Source organism: Cebus imitator, unplaced genomic scaffold (assembly GCF_001604975.1).
Source record: "Cebus imitator isolate Cc_AM_T3 unplaced genomic scaffold, Cebus_imitator-1.0 Scaffold392, whole genome shotgun sequence".
NCBI classification, from domain to species: domain Eukaryota; kingdom Metazoa; phylum Chordata; class Mammalia; order Primates; family Cebidae; genus Cebus; species Cebus imitator.
The window spans coordinates 1,885,808-1,903,117 of record NW_016107707.1 but is presented as its reverse complement, the minus strand read 5'-3'; the positions used below and the strand labels follow the sequence as shown (position 1 = coordinate 1,903,117).

Sequence of the window (17,310 nt, the reverse complement as noted above, 5' to 3'; positions counted from 1 at the left end):
CTTCATGGGCAGCGTTTCCTGAGGCCTCTCCTGCCTTCCCTCCTAACTAGCGAGCTGGGCGTACAGCAGGTGTACCCCGTCTCATCTGCTTAGTCCGTCTTGCGTTGCCGCAGCCGTGCCTGAGACTGAGTAATTTATAAAGAAAAGGAGTTTATTTGACTCATGACTCTGGAGGCTGGGAAGTCCAAGATCAGACAGCTCATCTGTCAGGGCCTCATGCTGCTTCAGCTGCTGGGAAGGCAGAAAGGGATGTGGGGGTATGCAAAGCCAACAAATGTGAAAGGCAGCCTTGTTTCCAACAAGCTGCTCTCACAGGAACTCACCCATTCCGGCAAGAACTAATCCAGCAGTGGGAGAATGAACCCAGTCTTGTAAGAAATCTGTCATTTCTCAGACCGACCACCTTCCAACACTGCTACATTGGCAATTAAGTCTCACCATGAATTCTGGCAGGAACAGACAACATCCAAACCACAGCCTCTGTGGATGTCCAAGCCTGAGGATGGCTGTCTGGTCACTGGCCTCAGGTTGGCCAGGTGAGACCCAGGCTTTCCTAAAGGAGAGACAGCATGTGGCACTGATTCAGATAGTGGCAAGGACCCATTACAGCTGGTTTCTCTTTTGTCCAGCTGTCCTTTCTGGAAATAAGATAAACTCACAAGTTTCTTTACCTACAAAATGAATGTCAGGGAGTCCTGGGATGGACATTAAATAATTACAGAACCACACGTTTGGAGCAGGCAGGACGGAATTCACTGGGACAGTCTCTTAGCTCAGACAGTTCCTGAGCGTTGTCACGGCAGCAGCTGGCCCTCTGTTGGCTTCTGGATGGAGTCTGATGCTGTATTAGCAGCTTAGGGAAAGACGCGGAGCAGACGGCGTCTGGCCGGCTGCTGGCACTGGATTGACATTGATGAGTATGGAAAAGTCTGCTTTTCTTCCTCTTGGTTTTAGTTTTGCCGTCATCTCTGGGAGGTCCTCAGAAGTTAGAATCTCATGTCAGCATTTCTTCCATTTTCTAATAGCTGTTTCTTTGTTTACTTCTTTCTTTTACTCCTGTGGAACATCAAGATTTCAGCATGGCTGTAGCGTAGGAGGCACTGAAGGCCCCATCATCTTCTGCCTGCTCTGTGGGGTGTTTGTGCGCACTGTAGTGGCCTGAGAGCCCTCTCCTCTAAAGATGAACAGCAGTTGAACTATTTCTTAGCGTCTTTGGGTCCGTGGTCGATTTTTGGGGTTCTGCCATCCCCGTGATCCTGGAGGTGCATTTTCTCTACATACGCATTACCCTGGAGAATGGGCCTCACGTGGGGTTTTTATTACCTCGTAAAGGAGTTTGTGACCCATTAGTAGGTTCAGCATGATGACCCACAACTTTATTTTGAGCTCTGTGGAGAATGAGTGGGCGTGGACACCGGGGTGGGCCTCCCTGTTCCTCCCACCTCCCTCGTTTGCAGATGCCCTTGCCTTCTGTCAGTGCCGTGGGGTCTCATCATACCCTGTGTTTCTTAAGAGCCTGGTGGCAAATTTAGCAGGGAAGGATGGGGAGAGAGCTGCCAAACTGGTAAAGCCTGGAAAACAGAGCCACATTCAACACTGGGTCTTACCTGTGTCTATATTTAAATTAATTAAAGGTAACTAAAATTAAAAATTCAGTTCCTCAAGTGCACAAGCCACAGTCCAAGTACTTACTAGCCGTACATGGCCTGGTGGCTGCCACTGTGGAAGGACAGACAGAAGCATTTCCATTATCACAAAGAAGAGTTTATTCATGTAAAAGGCAAAGAGGCTCTTTGTTTTCAGCACCAGCTCGCTCTCTGTCTGTCTCCCTAATGTGCCCTTCTCTTTCTCTGCTCTAGTCTTTAGAAGAAGTCTGTGACCTCCTGCATGCGGCTCCCTTCCAGAATATCTTGCCGCGAGTCCATGTGAAAGGTGAGCCTGCGGACTCCCCCTCCCCGTCCCCCGGCTGTCCAGACTGCCATCTGTGGGAGTGGTACCTATTCTGTGCAGCCGGAGAACTAAGGGCCAGTGCAGAGTGAGAGTTTGGTGCCTGTTTAATCATATGCAGGGGTAATGAGGAGTGTACAGAACCTAGTTACGTGAAGTCTGAGAAATAGGGCTGCAATGATCCGACGTCTTAATACTTGGAATTGCTTCCAAGTATTAATCGCAGGGGGAGATGGGTATATAGGAAGCAAAGAGTGGCCATGAGTTGATAATTGCTGTGGTGGATCATGGGGGCTCACTGTGCCATTTTCTGCCTTTGATTACATTTGAAATAGTAAGTGAAAGATGAATATTGAGCAGATAATCAGTCCTGCCAGTTTGAAATAAAATGTTAACTGAGCCAAATTCGTAAGATAATTTTTAAAGAAAATGTGTATACATAATGTTAACTTTAAAATCTTTTGTTTTTTAAACAAATTTAAACTTTTGCAATTATCCTTTCATACAAAGGAGCAGAATATAGTAAAATATTTTTTCCACTGCAGAGGGGGAGAGACTTGATGCCAAAATGAAGAGACTAGAGTCAAAGTACGCCCCGCTGCATCTTGTCCCACTGATCGAAAGACTGGGGACCCCTCAGGTAATGTGTGCTGTGGCGGCTGTGGCTGTTGCCAGCTGGGCATCCACGTCAGGCCAGGCAGCCCGGTTGGGAGCCAGAATGAAAGGCATCGTGAAATCCAGTGTCACAAGTTGGGTGTGCACTCGGACTGCCTCCCAGGGTGGTCGGGGACTTAAAGTGAGCTAACGCTGGGAAAGGGCTTAGCACATCACCTGGCACGTAAGACTCTTATAGATGTCACTTGTTAGTGTCCAGCCCGTCATGAAGAAGGCTTTTCCACAGGTGTTTAAGAACGGAAGAAATGAGGCCAGGAGGCAAGGTGTCAGGGCAGAGCTCCACAGTGAGCCAGCAGCTTATGCTAAGTAAGGGTTTCTCAGCCATTTGGGACCAGGTAACTCTTTTATGGTGGGGGCTGGGTTGTCCTGTGCATGGTAGATGTTTAGCAGCATCCCTGGCCTCCACATTAGATGCCAGCAAACCTACCCCACCCAAAACATGCTTCCAGGGCCAGGAGCCATGGTTCATTCCTGTCATCCCAGCACTTTGGGAGGCCAAGACAGGAGTTCGAGACCAGTCTGGACAACATGGCAAAACCCTGTCTCTACAAAAAATATAAATATTATTCAGGTGTGGCGGCATGCATCTGTCCTCTCAGTCCCTGGGAGGGCTGAGGCAGGAGGGTCGCTTGAGCCTGGGACGTCAAGGCTGCAGTGAGGTATGATTATGCCACTGCACCCCAGCCTGACCAGCAGAGTGAAATCCTGTCTCCAAAAAAACATACAGGACGTGGAGTAGCTGAATGCCTGCAGGGCCCACAGCATTACGCTTGTTCCTCCTGCAGCAAATTGCCATCGCAAGAGAGGGGGACCTGCTGACCAAGGAGCGCCTGTGCTGCGGCCTGTCCATGTTTGAGGTCATCCTGACGCGGATCCGGAGCTTTCTGGACGACCCGATCTGGCGCGGGCCTCTGCCCAGCAATGGGGTCATGCATGTGGATGAGTGTGTGGAGTTCCACAGGCTGTGGAGTGCCATGCAGTTTGTGTACTGCATTCCCGTAGGGACACACGAGTTCACAGTCGAGTAAGTGTGTGCTCAGAGCAGGATGGAGCCGACAGCAGGGCAGGGTGTTAGGCCAGCCGTGCTCCTGGGGAAGTGACCAGAAGGTCACTGTTCAGCCTTCTCAGCGGGGATTCTTCCTTGATGCTGAAGAGTTGACTCAGGACTCTAGTATTCTGGGAGTCTCTGAACCACAGCAATTGTATACGAGTTGGACGTGCATTTTTCTAGGTGGGAGGTCTGTAAGTCATTCACCACAGAGGGGATATGACTTAAAAAGCATTAGGAAGTAGCACACCAGAAGAGCCCAAAAAAGGTATTTACCAAAATGAGGCAACAGCCAGCTGCCGCGTGGCACAGACAGTAGTGCAGATGGCTTGCTCACTGCCATCTGGAGACAGAGAAGACTTGGTAACATGTCACTCACCTCCCATTGTGTTTCTGCTTGTTTCTAGGCAGTGCTTTGGTGATGGGCTACACTGGGCTGGCTGTATGATCATCGTACTTCTTGGGCAGCAGCGGCGTTTTGCTGTGCTGGATTTCTGCTACCATCTACTTAAAGTCCAGAAACATGATGGCAAAGACGAGATTATTAAAAATGTGGTATGTGGATGAAAATCTCCTGCTATCTATGTTACAAGTTCTTGTTTCGGTGAATGTTTTTTGACCTAGTACCTAAGGTACCACCAACAGAAACGTTCTTTTCATTCCCAAAATGAATCTAGATATAATTGGCCAGTAAAGCATATTCTGGCAGAGAAAATCCTCACTGTTCCATTTGCCTTCTCAAGGTACTTAAGATTTACTTCAAGTGTTACAGGATCTGCATTTACAGAACTTTGGCAACTATTCCAGTCTTCAGGCTCTCTAGAATTCAAAAGTGTGCTTTTTGGCTGCTTTAAAGGCCTTTTGTCTTTGTCATTTTATGGATTCCTCATAGTTGAATTCTGGAAAATACTCAGCCATTATCTTTTGAAATATTTTAGCTTCCCTTCCATTCTCCCTATTCTTGCCATTCAGGACTTCAGTTAGACATGTATTAGACCTTCTCATTCTATTCTTCACATCCCTCTGTTGAATTAGTTGTTTTGTTTTGTTTTAGACAAGAGTTTTGCTCTTGTTGCCCAGGCTGGAGTGCAGTGGCCCAATCTCGGCTCACTGCAACCTCCGCCTCCCGGGTTCAAGTCATTCTCCTGCCTCAGCCTCCCATGTAGCTGGGATTACAGGTGCCCGTCACCACGCCTGGCTAATTTCTGCATTTTTAGTAGAGATGGGGTTTCACCATGTTGGCCAGGCTGATCTCGAACCCCTGACCTGAGGTGATCCACCCACCTTGGCCTCCCAAAATGCTAGGATTACAGGTGTGATCCACCGCACCCAGCCCTGTTGAATTAGTTTTCTGTTGCTTCCATAACATCAGTTGCCACAGGCTTGGCAGTTTAAACACCACTGATGATCTCACAGATCTCTAAGTCAGATGCCGGGGTACAGCCGGGCTCAGCTAGGTCGTCTACTTGGTCTCATGAAGCCAAAATCAATGTGTCCAAGGTGTCTTGTTCACCCTGGAGGACTTCAGGCTTAGGCACAGCTTGCAGCTGTAGGACTGGGTCACCCTTCCTTCTCATGCTTTCCAGGTGGCTCCCTCCAGCAACAGTAGATGGGGCAGCCTTAGCTTCTAGTCTTCTGCTGCTAGCCAGAGAACATTCCTGATATGATGATACTGAGAGGACAACCCAGATACTCTCCCTGTCTAACAGTCCAGGTTTAACCACACCCACCCAGGCTCTGTGCAGCAGAGGGCGGCGCAGTCACAGGCTCCGGGTCATGGGCCTCTCCCACACCATTTCCATGGCTCCCAGAGCTGTATCCAGAGTACTGTCTTCACGTGTCTTAGTTAACTCTCCTCAGCTCTTCAAATCTTGGTGGTAACTGACAGTTTTATTGTCTTAAATGAATTTTTTCCTTCTCTTCTTTATCCAGTTCATGTATTCTATATTCTGTTATCTTTTCATTCTAATATCTGAAGGCCTTGGCGGTGTTTTAAAACTGCCCTTTCCTTGTGTGTTGGGTTACTGGGGGGTCTTTATCTAATTGGACTTAATTTAGATTGCTTTCGTCCGGAGACGCGCACTTGCAGCTGCCCATCCACTCTGGGCACTGGCTGCCCCCTTACCACCTGCCATGGGCAGAACCAGCAGTGCTTTTCAAAGCTTTTGGTTTGCGTGGATGTTCTTTATTCACATTCTCTATTGCTGTTGTAGCAGGAGGCTCTGTCAAAGTATCCTATCAGTATTTCCACACTGGAAGTCTAAACTTGTGTTAGTTGATGGGCCTTTGTCCACTGACAACATCATCTTCATCTGTAGATCCCCAGCTTTGTGCAGACAGTAGATTCTTAATTGCTGATGTGGAAGGAATAAGCCTGTAAGTTGTGCATATGAATGAATCTACAGCAGCAGGAAACCAACAGAGGAATTCTAAATTCAAAATATATTCATTGTTCCAACTGCTGCATTAAAGAGATGGGATGTGGCTGGGAGTGGTGGCTCCTAAGTACAGTCCCAACAGTTTGGGAGGCTCAGGAGGAGGAGGATTGCTTGAGGTCAGGAGGAGTTCAAGACCATCCTGGGCAACAGACCTCGTCTCTACAAAAAATTTTTTAATTAGCTGCATGTGGTGGTACATGCCTGTGATCCCAGCTACTCAGGAGATCTAAGTAAGTCCAGGAGGGTGAGGCTACAGTGGGCGCTGATCATGCCACTGCATGCCAACTGAGGCATCAGAGTGACACCCTATCTATCTATCTTAAAAAAAAAAGCAAGTATGTGTGTCAATTCCGTTTGCTATTATTTTTCTGAGAAAAGAATCCTAACATTGTGAAACATGAAGAATAAATAAATGTTCAGGTGTTAATAGTAAAACATCCTAATATTCATGGTTGTAGCCTTTGAAGAAGATGGTGGAGCGAATTCGCAAGTTCCAGATTCTCAATGACGAGATCATCACCATCCTGGATAAGTACCTGAAGTCAGGCGACGGGGAGAGCACACCAGTGGAGCACGTGCGCTGCTTCCAGCCGCCCATCCACCAGTCCTTGGCCAGCAGCTGAGGGCGCGGGCTGCACTCCGTAACTCAGCGTGGCATGCTTCTCTGTCGGTATTTAGTGAGATTTTTAGGGACTATTTTTCAGTATCTCTGTGCCTGTCAAAGGGGGTGCTTTTCATCTAAAAGCTTAATTTTATAAAACTGACTTATTTTTCTAGTCTAAAATTGTATATGCTTTTGTTAATTAGGAACTCGGAGCATGCTGGCTGTTGATTGTTGCCATCACATTCTTACAAAATTACTGTTTTTCTATGGGATGTTCTGGCAGCCAGCTATGGTTCATTCCGTAAGAAACTTAATACCAGCAAATGTATTAAATCCCTTACTAGTTCCCATTAAATGTACCTACTTAGCTTTTGTGTAAGGATCCTTCTCACAGCCTTTTATGAACAATCTTAGTTCTAAGTCATTGTTTCCATCCCTTTTTTGTATCAGTGTTTCAGAAAATAGTGAACTTGATTCCCCTGCTTCCACTAAATCCAGTTGTGACAAAATCTAACATGAGATCAGACCAAAAGGATATAGAAATAAAACTAATGAGGTCTATCTGTGTTCGTTCATTCACTACAGCTCTGTGCTGCTTGGCTTGGCAAGGAACTCATTATGATCTGAGCTCGCACAACAGGCCCGGCTCAGACCTACAGCTTTATATTTAGGATTCCGCAGGCAAATGAGGTATAAAACGGCCCCGTGGGCTGTTCCAATCTGGACATGAAGAGGCTACTCAGTGCCTGTTACCTGTGCCCACGAGCTGGAGGAGGCCTGCACTGTTGGAGGAGATGAGCCGGGGACAGTGGGTGCTCCAGAAAGGGGCCGGGGGGCACTTCAGTCCAGCCTTCATCTGTCCCCCTCTTTACACAGGGCTCACGTGACTGAAGCTGGTCCACGTGACCTGTCAGAATAAAAGGTAATCAGTCTAGACTACCCGTAGCATCATCAACATGTTTTAGAATTGAGAAACTAAAGCCAAACTTTAAAGTATTAAGGCAATGAGGTTCTAAAAAAGCCTAACTGGGAAAAAAAAATGCTACGCCTGTCTACTGTAAACAAATACTACAGAGAAACACGAGGCCAGCGTGACTAACTGAACTCACTTTATGGCGTAACCTGGCAGTCGTTCTATATTATTTGGAGTATTGCAACTTTCCTCAGTTCTAACATTTTCTATGGATGCCACGTTGCCATAAAAAGTGGGCCTCACCTACTTGACTTTTCCATAGGCCTTTGGAAACTCAGAAGCATCACACACGGCACAGAAAAGAAAGGGAACCATCCTGCTGTACTGCCAAACCTGAGTGACAAGAAGCTTAACACAACTCTCTTTCCTTATAAAAAGTTCCCTAAAAATGCTTTTGGTAATGTAAATAACCCTGGAGCCAGCATTCTGCTGCAGATTTAGAGGTGCTAGCTGTGCTTATCTTAGAAAGTATACAGTAAGATGAAAACAAAACCCATCTCACGTGCAAAGACACACAAAGGCTCAAAATAAAGGGACGGAGGAACACTTACCAAGCAATTGGAGAGCAAATAAAAGCAGGGTTGCAATCCTAGTCTCCGATAAAACAGACTTTAATCCAACAAAGATCAAGAGACAAAGAAGGGCATTACATAATGATAAGAGGATCAATGCAACAGTAAGAGTTAACTATCCTAAATATGTACCCAATACAGGAGCACACAGACACATAAAGCAAGTTCTTACAAAGAGACTTAGACTCTGGCACAATAACTGTGGGAGACTTTAACACTCCACTGTCAATATTAGATCAATGAGACAGAAAATTAACAAGGATATCCAGGACTTGAACTCAGATCTGGACCAAGCAGACCTAATGGCCATCTAGAGAACTCTCCACCCCAAAACCACAGAATATACAGTCTTCTCAGCACATGGCACTTACTCTAAAACTGACTACATAAGTGGCAGTAAATCACTCCTCAGCAAATCCGAAAGAACAGAAATCATAACAGTCTCTCAGACCACGGTGTAACCAAATTAGAACTCAGAATTAAGAAACTCACTCAAAACCACATTACTACATGGAAACTGAACAACCTGCTCCTCAATGACTACTGAATAAATAATGAAGGCAGAAATAAAGATGTTCTTCGAAACCAATGAGAACGAAGACACAACATACCAGACTCTCTGGGACGCATTTAAAGCAGTGTCTAGAGGGAAATGTGTAGCACTAAATGCCACCGGAGAAGCAAGGTAAGATAAAAAAATCAACGTCACAATTAAAAGCACTAGAGGAGGCTGCAGTGGCTCATGCCTGTAATCGCACCACTTTGGGAGGCTGCGGCGGACGGATCACCAGGTCAGGAGTGGAGACCAGTGTGGCCAACATGGTAAAATGCTGTCTCTACTAAAAATGCAAAAAAAAGTTGGCTAGGCATAGTGGCACGTGCCTGTAATCCCAGCTACTTGGGAGACTGCGGCAGGAGAACTGCTTGAACCCGGGAGGCGGAGGTTGCAGTGAGTCAAGATTGTGCCACTGCACTCCAGCCTGGGTGACAGCAAGACTCCATCTCGGCGGGGGGGGGGGGGGGGGGGGGGGGGGGGGGGGGGGGGGGGGGGGGGGGGGGGGGGGGGGGGGGGGGGAAGAACTAGAGGAGCAAGATCCAACACAGTCAAAAGCTAACAGAAGGCAAGAAATAACTAAGATCAAAGCAGAATTAAAGGAGATACAGACACACAAAAAAAACCTTCAACAAATCAGTAATTCCAGGAGCTGGTTTTTTGAAAAGATCAACAAAATAGACCACTAGCCACACTAATAAAGAGAGAGAAGATTCAACTAGATGCAATAAAACGATGATAAAGGGGATATCACCACCGATTCCACAAAAATACAAACTACCATCAGAGAGTACTACCAACACCACTATGCAAATAAGCCAGTAAATCTAGAAGAAATGGGTAAATTCCTGGAGACGTATGCACTCCCAAACTAAACAAGGAAGAAGTTGAATTCGTGAATAGACCAATAACAAGGTTTGAAGTTGAGGCAGCAATTAATAGAGCAGACAGGTTCACAGCCAAATTCTACCAGAGGTACAAAGAGGAGCTGGTACCAAACAATACAAAAAGGGGGAATCCTCCCTAACTCATTTTATGAGACCAGCATCATCCTGACACCAAAACCTGGCAGAGACACAACTGAAAAAGAAAATTTCAGGCCAATATCCATGATGAACATTGATACAAAAAATCTTTAATAAAATACTAGGCAAAACGAATCCAACAGCACATCAAAAAGCTTATCCATCACGACCAAGTCGGCTTCATCCCGGGGATGAAGGCCGGTTCAACATAGGCAAATCTATTAACGTAATCCATCACATCAACAAAACCAAAGAAAAAAACCATGATTGTCTCAACAGATGCAGAGAAGGTCTGTGACAAAATTCAACAGCCCTTTATGCTAAAAACTCTCAATAAACTAGGTATCGATGGATCATATCTCAAAATAATAAGAGCTATTTATGACAAACCCACAGCCAGTATCATACTGAATGGGCAAAAACTGGAAGCATTCCCTTTGAAACTGGCACAAGACAAGAATGCCCTCTCTCACCACTCCTATTCAACACAGTATTGGAAGTTCTGGCTAGGGCCATTAGGCAAGAGAATGAAATAAAGAGTATTCGAATAGGAAGAGAAGACATCAAATGTACCTGTTTGTAGATGAATTGACTGTATATTTAGAAGACCCCATCGTCTCAGCCCAGAATCTCCTTAAGCTGATAAGCTACTTCAGCAAAGTCTCCGGATACAAAATCGATGTGCAAAAATCACAAGCCTTCCTATATACCAATAACAGACTAACAGAGCCAAATCATGAACTCCCATTCACAATTGCTACAAAGAGAATAAAACACCTAGGAATACAAGTAACAAGGGATGTGAAGGACCTCTTCAAGGAGAACTACAAACCACTGCTCAAGGAAATAAGAGGGCACAAACAGACGGATAAATTACTTTAAACTGCCAAGTTTTGGCCCAGTGCAGTAGCTCACACCTATAATTGATCCATCCCAACACTCTGGGAGACGGAGGCGGGCAGATCACGAGGTCAAGAGATCAAGGCCATCCTGGCCACCACAGGGAAACCCCGTCTCTAGTAAAAAAAATATAAAATTAGCTGGGCGAGTAGTCCCAGCTACTTGGGAGGCTGAGGCAGGAGACTCACTTGAACCCAGGAGGCAGAGCTTGCGGGGAGCCAAGATTATGCCACTGTACTCCAGCCTGGCGACAGAGCAAGACTCTTCTGTCTCAAAAAAAAAAAAAAAAAATTACCAAGTTTTATAAGGCTTAATTACATACCAAATATATAATGTAATATTTAGGTATAAGACAATCTCAAGTGCTATAAAATGTTAGCTAAGAATTTTTTATTAGAAAAAGCTTTTTTTTATTAACCTATGTATGTTCAACAAGGCCTCTATCCTCAAGGGGGTGAAAACTGGTTCTTTTATATACAAAGCACAGATGTAGGTACAGTATATAAACAGATATAGAGTACATCTGTAGTATTAAATGACACGGAAAGAGGCAGTTAGGAAAAACATCTAAAACAGCTCCTTAGAAGGCCAATGCTAAACTCAGAAAAAAGGGACTTTCCATGCAGCCAATGGTGGCTGCACGGGATGCCAGCATCGTCGGCGTGCGAGACTCTCGGGGACTGATGGTTTGGCACTGACGCACCTTTGGGTAACCTCCAGGCAGGAGCCACGGACTGGAACAGATGAACGTTCTCTTCCCATCACCAGGTGGAAATTAACTCTGCCAATACTAAAGGCCAGTCAGTGGTTATGAGTGGACAGGTTCAACAGCTGCATGGGGTTCATTAGACCTTTTTTATTATTCTACCTTTTCTGCATGTGTTTGCAATTTTCCATCAACTTCTTCATAAACATTTTCTAGAAACCAAAATATATAGTGGCCCAAAGGAGCTCTTAAGCAAAGTACTTGGTACAAACAGACCATATTTTATAAACATTTTAAGTCTGTTCTAAACATTCAGACTTAGAAAAGAACTTCTTTTCAACTTTTTATTGTAACATGAGCTAAATATAAGAGATAACCCTAGTCTTCTATTTCTGAGAGCTGTTCCAAGTCTAAATGACAGTATAACTCATTATGAAAATATACTAAAAAGTACAAGAGCTGATGTAAAACGGTAATCATCAAGGTTCCAGGCAGCATGGGATTCGGGCAACTGAAGAATAAACCCGGCCAGGTTGCAACAACAGGCAGGAGGCGCTGGTCTGATGAGGTGCTAAGGCGGCCATCGAATGCACACAGGAAGCCGGATTCACGGTGAGAGATCACAACCTGAGAAATAGTTCCTTGTGGTGATTTCCGCCCTTTTTTTTGTCTTGTAAGAATTTCCTTCATTCACTAACTTAGTTTTCCCTTAATATTTCAAAAATAAAACCAATCATCAAACAGGAGCCACTTTTATAGGTAAGGTAAATCATAGGATAATGTATTGGGATAACTGTGTTCTTTTTTAAAATAAAAAAGCTTGATGGAATGGGGATGACAAATGCACATTTCAGACTTTCATCACCAATGGAAAAATAAAACATTTTTATAGACTTAAAACTGTCATTAGTGCATTCAGATTTTGGAGAAGGGATGAAAATGTAAAATACTTCTACAACAATATGATGTTAATAGAAATCGTCATGTGCTGAGGTCATTTTAGTGAGCTACCATTGTTTAAATAGAAGAAAAAAGTAATTTCGTGATCCAAATGAGTGAAGTTTTTAAAAAGATTGCCTTTAAAGAACAATATTTGAGGACAATGCTTTTTCAGACACATTCTGATATTCAAATTCACTTCATAATCACATATTAACCTTTAATTACATTTTTCTTAAAAAGCTGTCAGATTTCCATTTCTTCGGGAGATACTGTCACCAGTGTGTTGTTCGATTCCACAGGTTAAGCTTTCTTCATTATTATTAAGAACTTCGTACATATTAGAGAGATTGCCATTCACTGCTTTCTCGTCTTTTCGAAAAGACACAGGCAGACTTGCTAGACTAAAGCTGACGTCTTTAAAGGCATGCAACAGGAATATCCCCACAATGATTGTAAAGAAGCCACTCAAAGTACCAATGACATCATCAACAGGCATATCCTGCCACTCCTTAAAAAGAATAGCTGAACAAGTTAAAACAGATGTTGTAAAGAATACATAATAGATTGGAGTCACGATAGAAGTGTTGAATATATCCAGGGCCCGATTTAGGTAATTAATCTGTGTGCTCACACAGACGAGGAGGCTCAGCAGCAGCACCCAGGCCAGGGGGTGCCGCAGAACAGGCTTTCCGGCAAACAGCTCCTTGATGGCGATGCCCAGGCCCTTCACACAGGAGACGGAAAGCGCGCCGATCACAGAGCAGACTGTGATGTACACAAGGATGTTTGTCTGTCCGTGGCGAGGGCCCACCACAAAGATTAGTATCAAGGCCACAATGACCACAAGGGTTGCAAAGACCACAAAACCTGAAGGAGGCAAAGAAAAGTTACATGAGTCAAATGGTTAGCTGCTCTCTCTCTCTCTCTTTTTTTTTTTTTAAGACAGTCTTGCTCTGTCACCAGGCTTCAGTGCGGTGGCACCATCTCGGCTCACTGCAACCTCCACCCCCCAGGTTCAAGCAATTCTCCCGTCTCAGCCTCCCAAGAAGCTGGGACCACAGGTGTGTGCCACCACGTCCAGCTAATTTTTGTATTTTTAGTAGAGACGGGGTTTCACCATGTTGGCCATGATGGTCTCGATCTCTTGACCTCGTGATCCACCTGCCTCAACCTCCCAAAGTGTTGGGATTACATGCGTGAGCCACCGCACCCAGCTGGTTGGCTGCTCTTAAACACAGTATCCACAACAAAATATAAGAAACTCAATAGGGAGAAAAGGTATGACCTGGAAGTAAAAATCAGCTTCATTTTGCTGCCCTAGCAGACTCACAACCACAAAAATTTACTTAGATGTACACACTGAAGATTAATGTGTGCTTCAGAGTCACAAATTGTCACACGCTTAACATTTCTGAAGCAGCATTTTATGCCTACTGAAGTGTTCTAATTCACAAGGCAACAGGGACAATGGGATCAGAACAGAGGCCAAAATGGGGGAGGAGAAACCACGAGGTGGCCTTGAATGCCCAACAATTTATAGATGCGGCTAGGCACGGCGGCTCACACCTGTAATTCCAATGCCTTGGGAGGCTGAAGCAGATGGACCACCTGAGGTCAAGAGTTTGAGACTAGCCTGACCAACATGGAGAAAGCCCGTCTCTGCTAAAAATACAAAATTAGCCCGGCATGGTGGTGGGCACCTGTAATGCCAGCTACTCGGGAGGCTGAGGCAGGAGAATCGCTTGAAGACGGGAGGCAGAGGTTGTGGTGAGCCAAGAATGCGCCATTGCACTCCAGCCTGGGCAACAAGAGCAAAACTCCATCTTAAAAAGAAAAGAGTTATTCATCAGGTTTTCCCTAAAAGGGGTAAACTTTTTTTAAAATTTGCAGACAGCTGCTGGAGTAACCAGCAAGTCAACTGGATAACTTGAAAGATACCGTTGGGGTTCTGGCTGATACGGAGAATTGAAGCCAGCATGGTAACAGCCAGTAACTGTGTAGCACTGTGGGCCAGGCATTTTTCTCAGCAATTTGCACTCAACTACCCTGTGTCAGATACTACCAACATCTTCAGATGAGAAAACTGAGGCACAGAAGTCATAGGAATTTACTCGTCCTTCCTCAAACTCCACTAACACACGGTAACAGGATTTTTAAAGACACAAATATACAAAATTAAAAACAGACACCAGGTGCAGTGGCTCAAACCTTTAATCCCAGCATTTTGGGAGGCCAAGAAGGGCAGATCACTTGAGGTCAGGGGTCTGAGACCAACCTGGCCAACATGGCGAAACCCCGTTTCTACTAAAAATACAAAAATCAGCCAGGCACAGTAGCAGACGCCTGTAATCCCAGCTACTTGCGGGGCTGAAGCAGGGGAATCGCTTGAACCTGGGAGGCAGAGGTTGCAGTGAGCCAAGATCGTGCCACTGCACTCTAGCCTGGGAGAGAGAGTGAGACTTGTCTCAAAAAAAAAAAAAAAAAAAGAGGACCGAAGATAATAATACTTTATAAGTCAAAAGCAAAGGCTAATAACTGATACACAGATCCAAGAAATCTGAATGCTACACATCAGCTGTGATCAAACATTAAAAAGCAATTCAGTTTACAGCACAGAATGCTCAAAAGGTACAGTGTCTCTGAAGTGGGGTAAAGGCAAGATTGAAAGTGAAGCCTGGCTGAAGGAGTCTCCTGTCCAGTGCAGTGGAGAGAAGCCAAAACAAACGGAAAAGCACAAAGCCCCTGTTTCTCCCACGTAGATGAAGAAAGCTTCAAAATAAACAACCGTCCCTCTAAAAACAAAAAAACTAATATCCTCAGAGAAACAAGAAAAACTATTATTAAGATCCTCAGAGAAATGATGAAACAGCCGAACCTGGCCCTCAAATACCAACAATGGATCCACATCAACAAAAAAACCCCAAACAAACAAAAAGAACGTTCATTCGAGGGCATCAAACAGCAATCAAAGTAGCCAGGACTTAAGGGGCCAAAATTCAGAGAAAAGAGAAAAATCAGACCAACACGTACCTCTGCCTTCTCCCCTGGGGCAACTGCTAAAGCAAGGGGTGAGACGGCATGAAGCTCCATCAACACCGGCCTACGCCTGAGTGGACTCGGTAAAAACAAGCTGGAATCTGGGGCTGCCTAAGCAGCTGGGACTTACTGGACCAAGACCCAGAAAGGAAGAGTAGTGAACCCAAATTTCTGTGTGCATTTCCCCTTATGGTGTTTCCTGCCACACAGGCCGCACAGCCAAGGTCAGAGGAGCCAAATGGAAAGCCTGGCCAGGAGGCCACAGGGCAAAGCAGGGATTTGAGCAACTCAAGTCACTGAGGAACAGGCCCTGGAGCTCTCGGTTTCTTAGGTGGCGGGGCCCAAACCAACATCCGAAGCTATCAGTTGAGAGCCACAGGGTTATGAACAAGAATAAAGGCAAACTGGGCCAGGTGTGGTGGCTCATGCCTGTAATCCCAGCACTTTGGGAGGCCGAGGCAGGAGGATCACTTGAGCCCAGGAGCTCAAGACCAGCCTGGCCAAAATGACAAAACCTTGTCTCTACCGAAAAAAAATACAAAAATTGGGCCAGGCACAGTGATGCACACCTCTAATTGCAACTATTTGGGAGGGTGAAGCGGGAGAATCACTTTAATCCAGGAGGCAGAGGCTGCAATGAGCCAAGATCACACCACTGTGCTCCAGCCTGGGTGACAGAGTGAGACTCCATTTCAAAAACAAGCAAACAAAAAAAGATACAAAAATTAGCCAGATGTGGTACCCCACATCTGTGTAGTCCCAGCTACTCAGAAGGCTGAGGTGACATGATCACTTGAGCCCAAGAGGCGGAGGTTACAGCGAGCCATGATCGCACCACTGCACTCCAGCCTAGGTGACTGAGTGAGATCCTGTCTCAAAATAAAATAAAATAAAATAAAATAAAATAAAATAAAATAAAATAAAATAAAATAAAATGACATTTTGGGCTGGATGTAATAAATTTTAAAAAAAGAAGAAGAAGAAAGGCCAACTAGAAAGAAACCAGGCTCAACAAAGCTTAAAACAACACCTTCAGAGTGAAGGTGATCTGCAGTATTCTCTTCTGCCTACCAGAAGAAATTTATATTCTCTCTGAAGGAAGAAAAACATCACTTAAAACCTTTACACCTTCTAATATCCTATGTCCAGCATTCAATTAAAAAAAAGCCAACGCCCGGTGCAGTGGCTCACACTTGGAATCCCAGCATTTTGTGAGGCCAAGGTGGGCGGATCATTTGAGGTCAGAAGTTCGAGAACAGCCTGACCAACATGGAGAAACCCTGTCTCTACCAAAAAATAGAAAATCAGCCAGGCGTGGCGGTGCGCGCCTGTAATCCCAGCTACTCGGGAGGCTGAGGCAGGAGAACTGCTTGAACCCAGTAGGCAGAGGTTGCAGTGAGCAAAGATCACACCATTGCACTCCAGCCTGGGCAAGTAAGAGTGAGACTCCATCTCAAAAAAGAAAACAAATAAGCAAAAAAGACAAAAGACAAAACCAAATGCCTAAAAACAGAAGAGAAACACCACCCAGAGTCGGACCCACAAAGAATTCAGAAACTAACATTAGCAGACAAAGATTTTAAAGTAACTAGGAATCAAGAGAACAGGATCCATAAACTCTTAGAAATTTACAATATAACCACAGAAATAAAAACTCAGAAGGGCTGGGGAAAAAAAACTGAGAAAATCTCCCCAAAGGCAGAGCAAAAAGACAAAATGGTAAAATGGGGGGAAAAAAACTAATGATCTAGGTTAGGGTTAGGGTTCTAGGTCAAGAACTTCAATAAAGGCCGGGCGCAGTGGCTCACGCCTGTAATCCCAGCACTTTGGGAGGCCGAGGCGGGTGGATCACGAGGTCAAGAGATCGAGACCATCCTGGTCAACATGGTGA

At 45.1% G+C, this 17,310-nt stretch overlaps 2 protein-coding genes and 1 long non-coding RNA gene across 9 annotated transcripts in view; 1 reads left to right on the top strand and 2 right to left on the bottom strand.

The window, feature by feature from the left end:
* CYFIP1 (cytoplasmic FMR1 interacting protein 1) overlaps window positions 1–7,273 on the top strand; it is a 106,870-nt gene extending 99,597 nt beyond the window's left edge. For all 3 annotated transcript variants that reach the window (XM_037731343.1, XM_017508504.2, XM_017508505.2), the window contains 5 exons: window positions 1,860–1,932; window positions 2,493–2,587; window positions 3,408–3,646; window positions 4,078–4,225; window positions 6,567–7,273. In XM_037731343.1, coding sequence (XP_037587271.1) covers window positions 1,860–1,932; window positions 2,493–2,587; window positions 3,408–3,646; window positions 4,078–4,225; window positions 6,567–6,731 — 720 coding nt within the window. In that variant the 3' untranslated portion in view covers window positions 6,732–7,273. The remainder of the gene's footprint in view (window positions 1–1,859; window positions 1,933–2,492; window positions 2,588–3,407; window positions 3,647–4,077; window positions 4,226–6,566) is intronic.
* On the bottom strand, window positions 134–8,377 carry LOC108289164. The gene is made up of 2 exons (XR_005196855.1): window positions 7,466–8,377; window positions 134–1,571 (listed from the first exon to the last, which is right to left on the bottom strand). It is a non-coding gene; the product is annotated as an uncharacterized LOC108289164 (long non-coding RNA).
* A 3,398-nt stretch (window positions 8,378–11,775) lies between these two features.
* NIPA2 (NIPA magnesium transporter 2) overlaps window positions 11,776–17,310 on the bottom strand; it is a 30,806-nt gene continuing 25,271 nt past the window's right edge. For all 5 annotated transcript variants that reach the window (XM_017508506.2, XM_017508508.2, XM_037731344.1 and 2 more), the window contains one exon: window positions 11,776–13,250. In XM_017508506.2, the coding sequence (XP_017363995.1) occupies window positions 12,616–13,250 (635 nt within the window). In that variant the 3' untranslated portion in view covers window positions 11,776–12,615. The remainder of the gene's footprint in view (window positions 13,251–17,310) is intronic.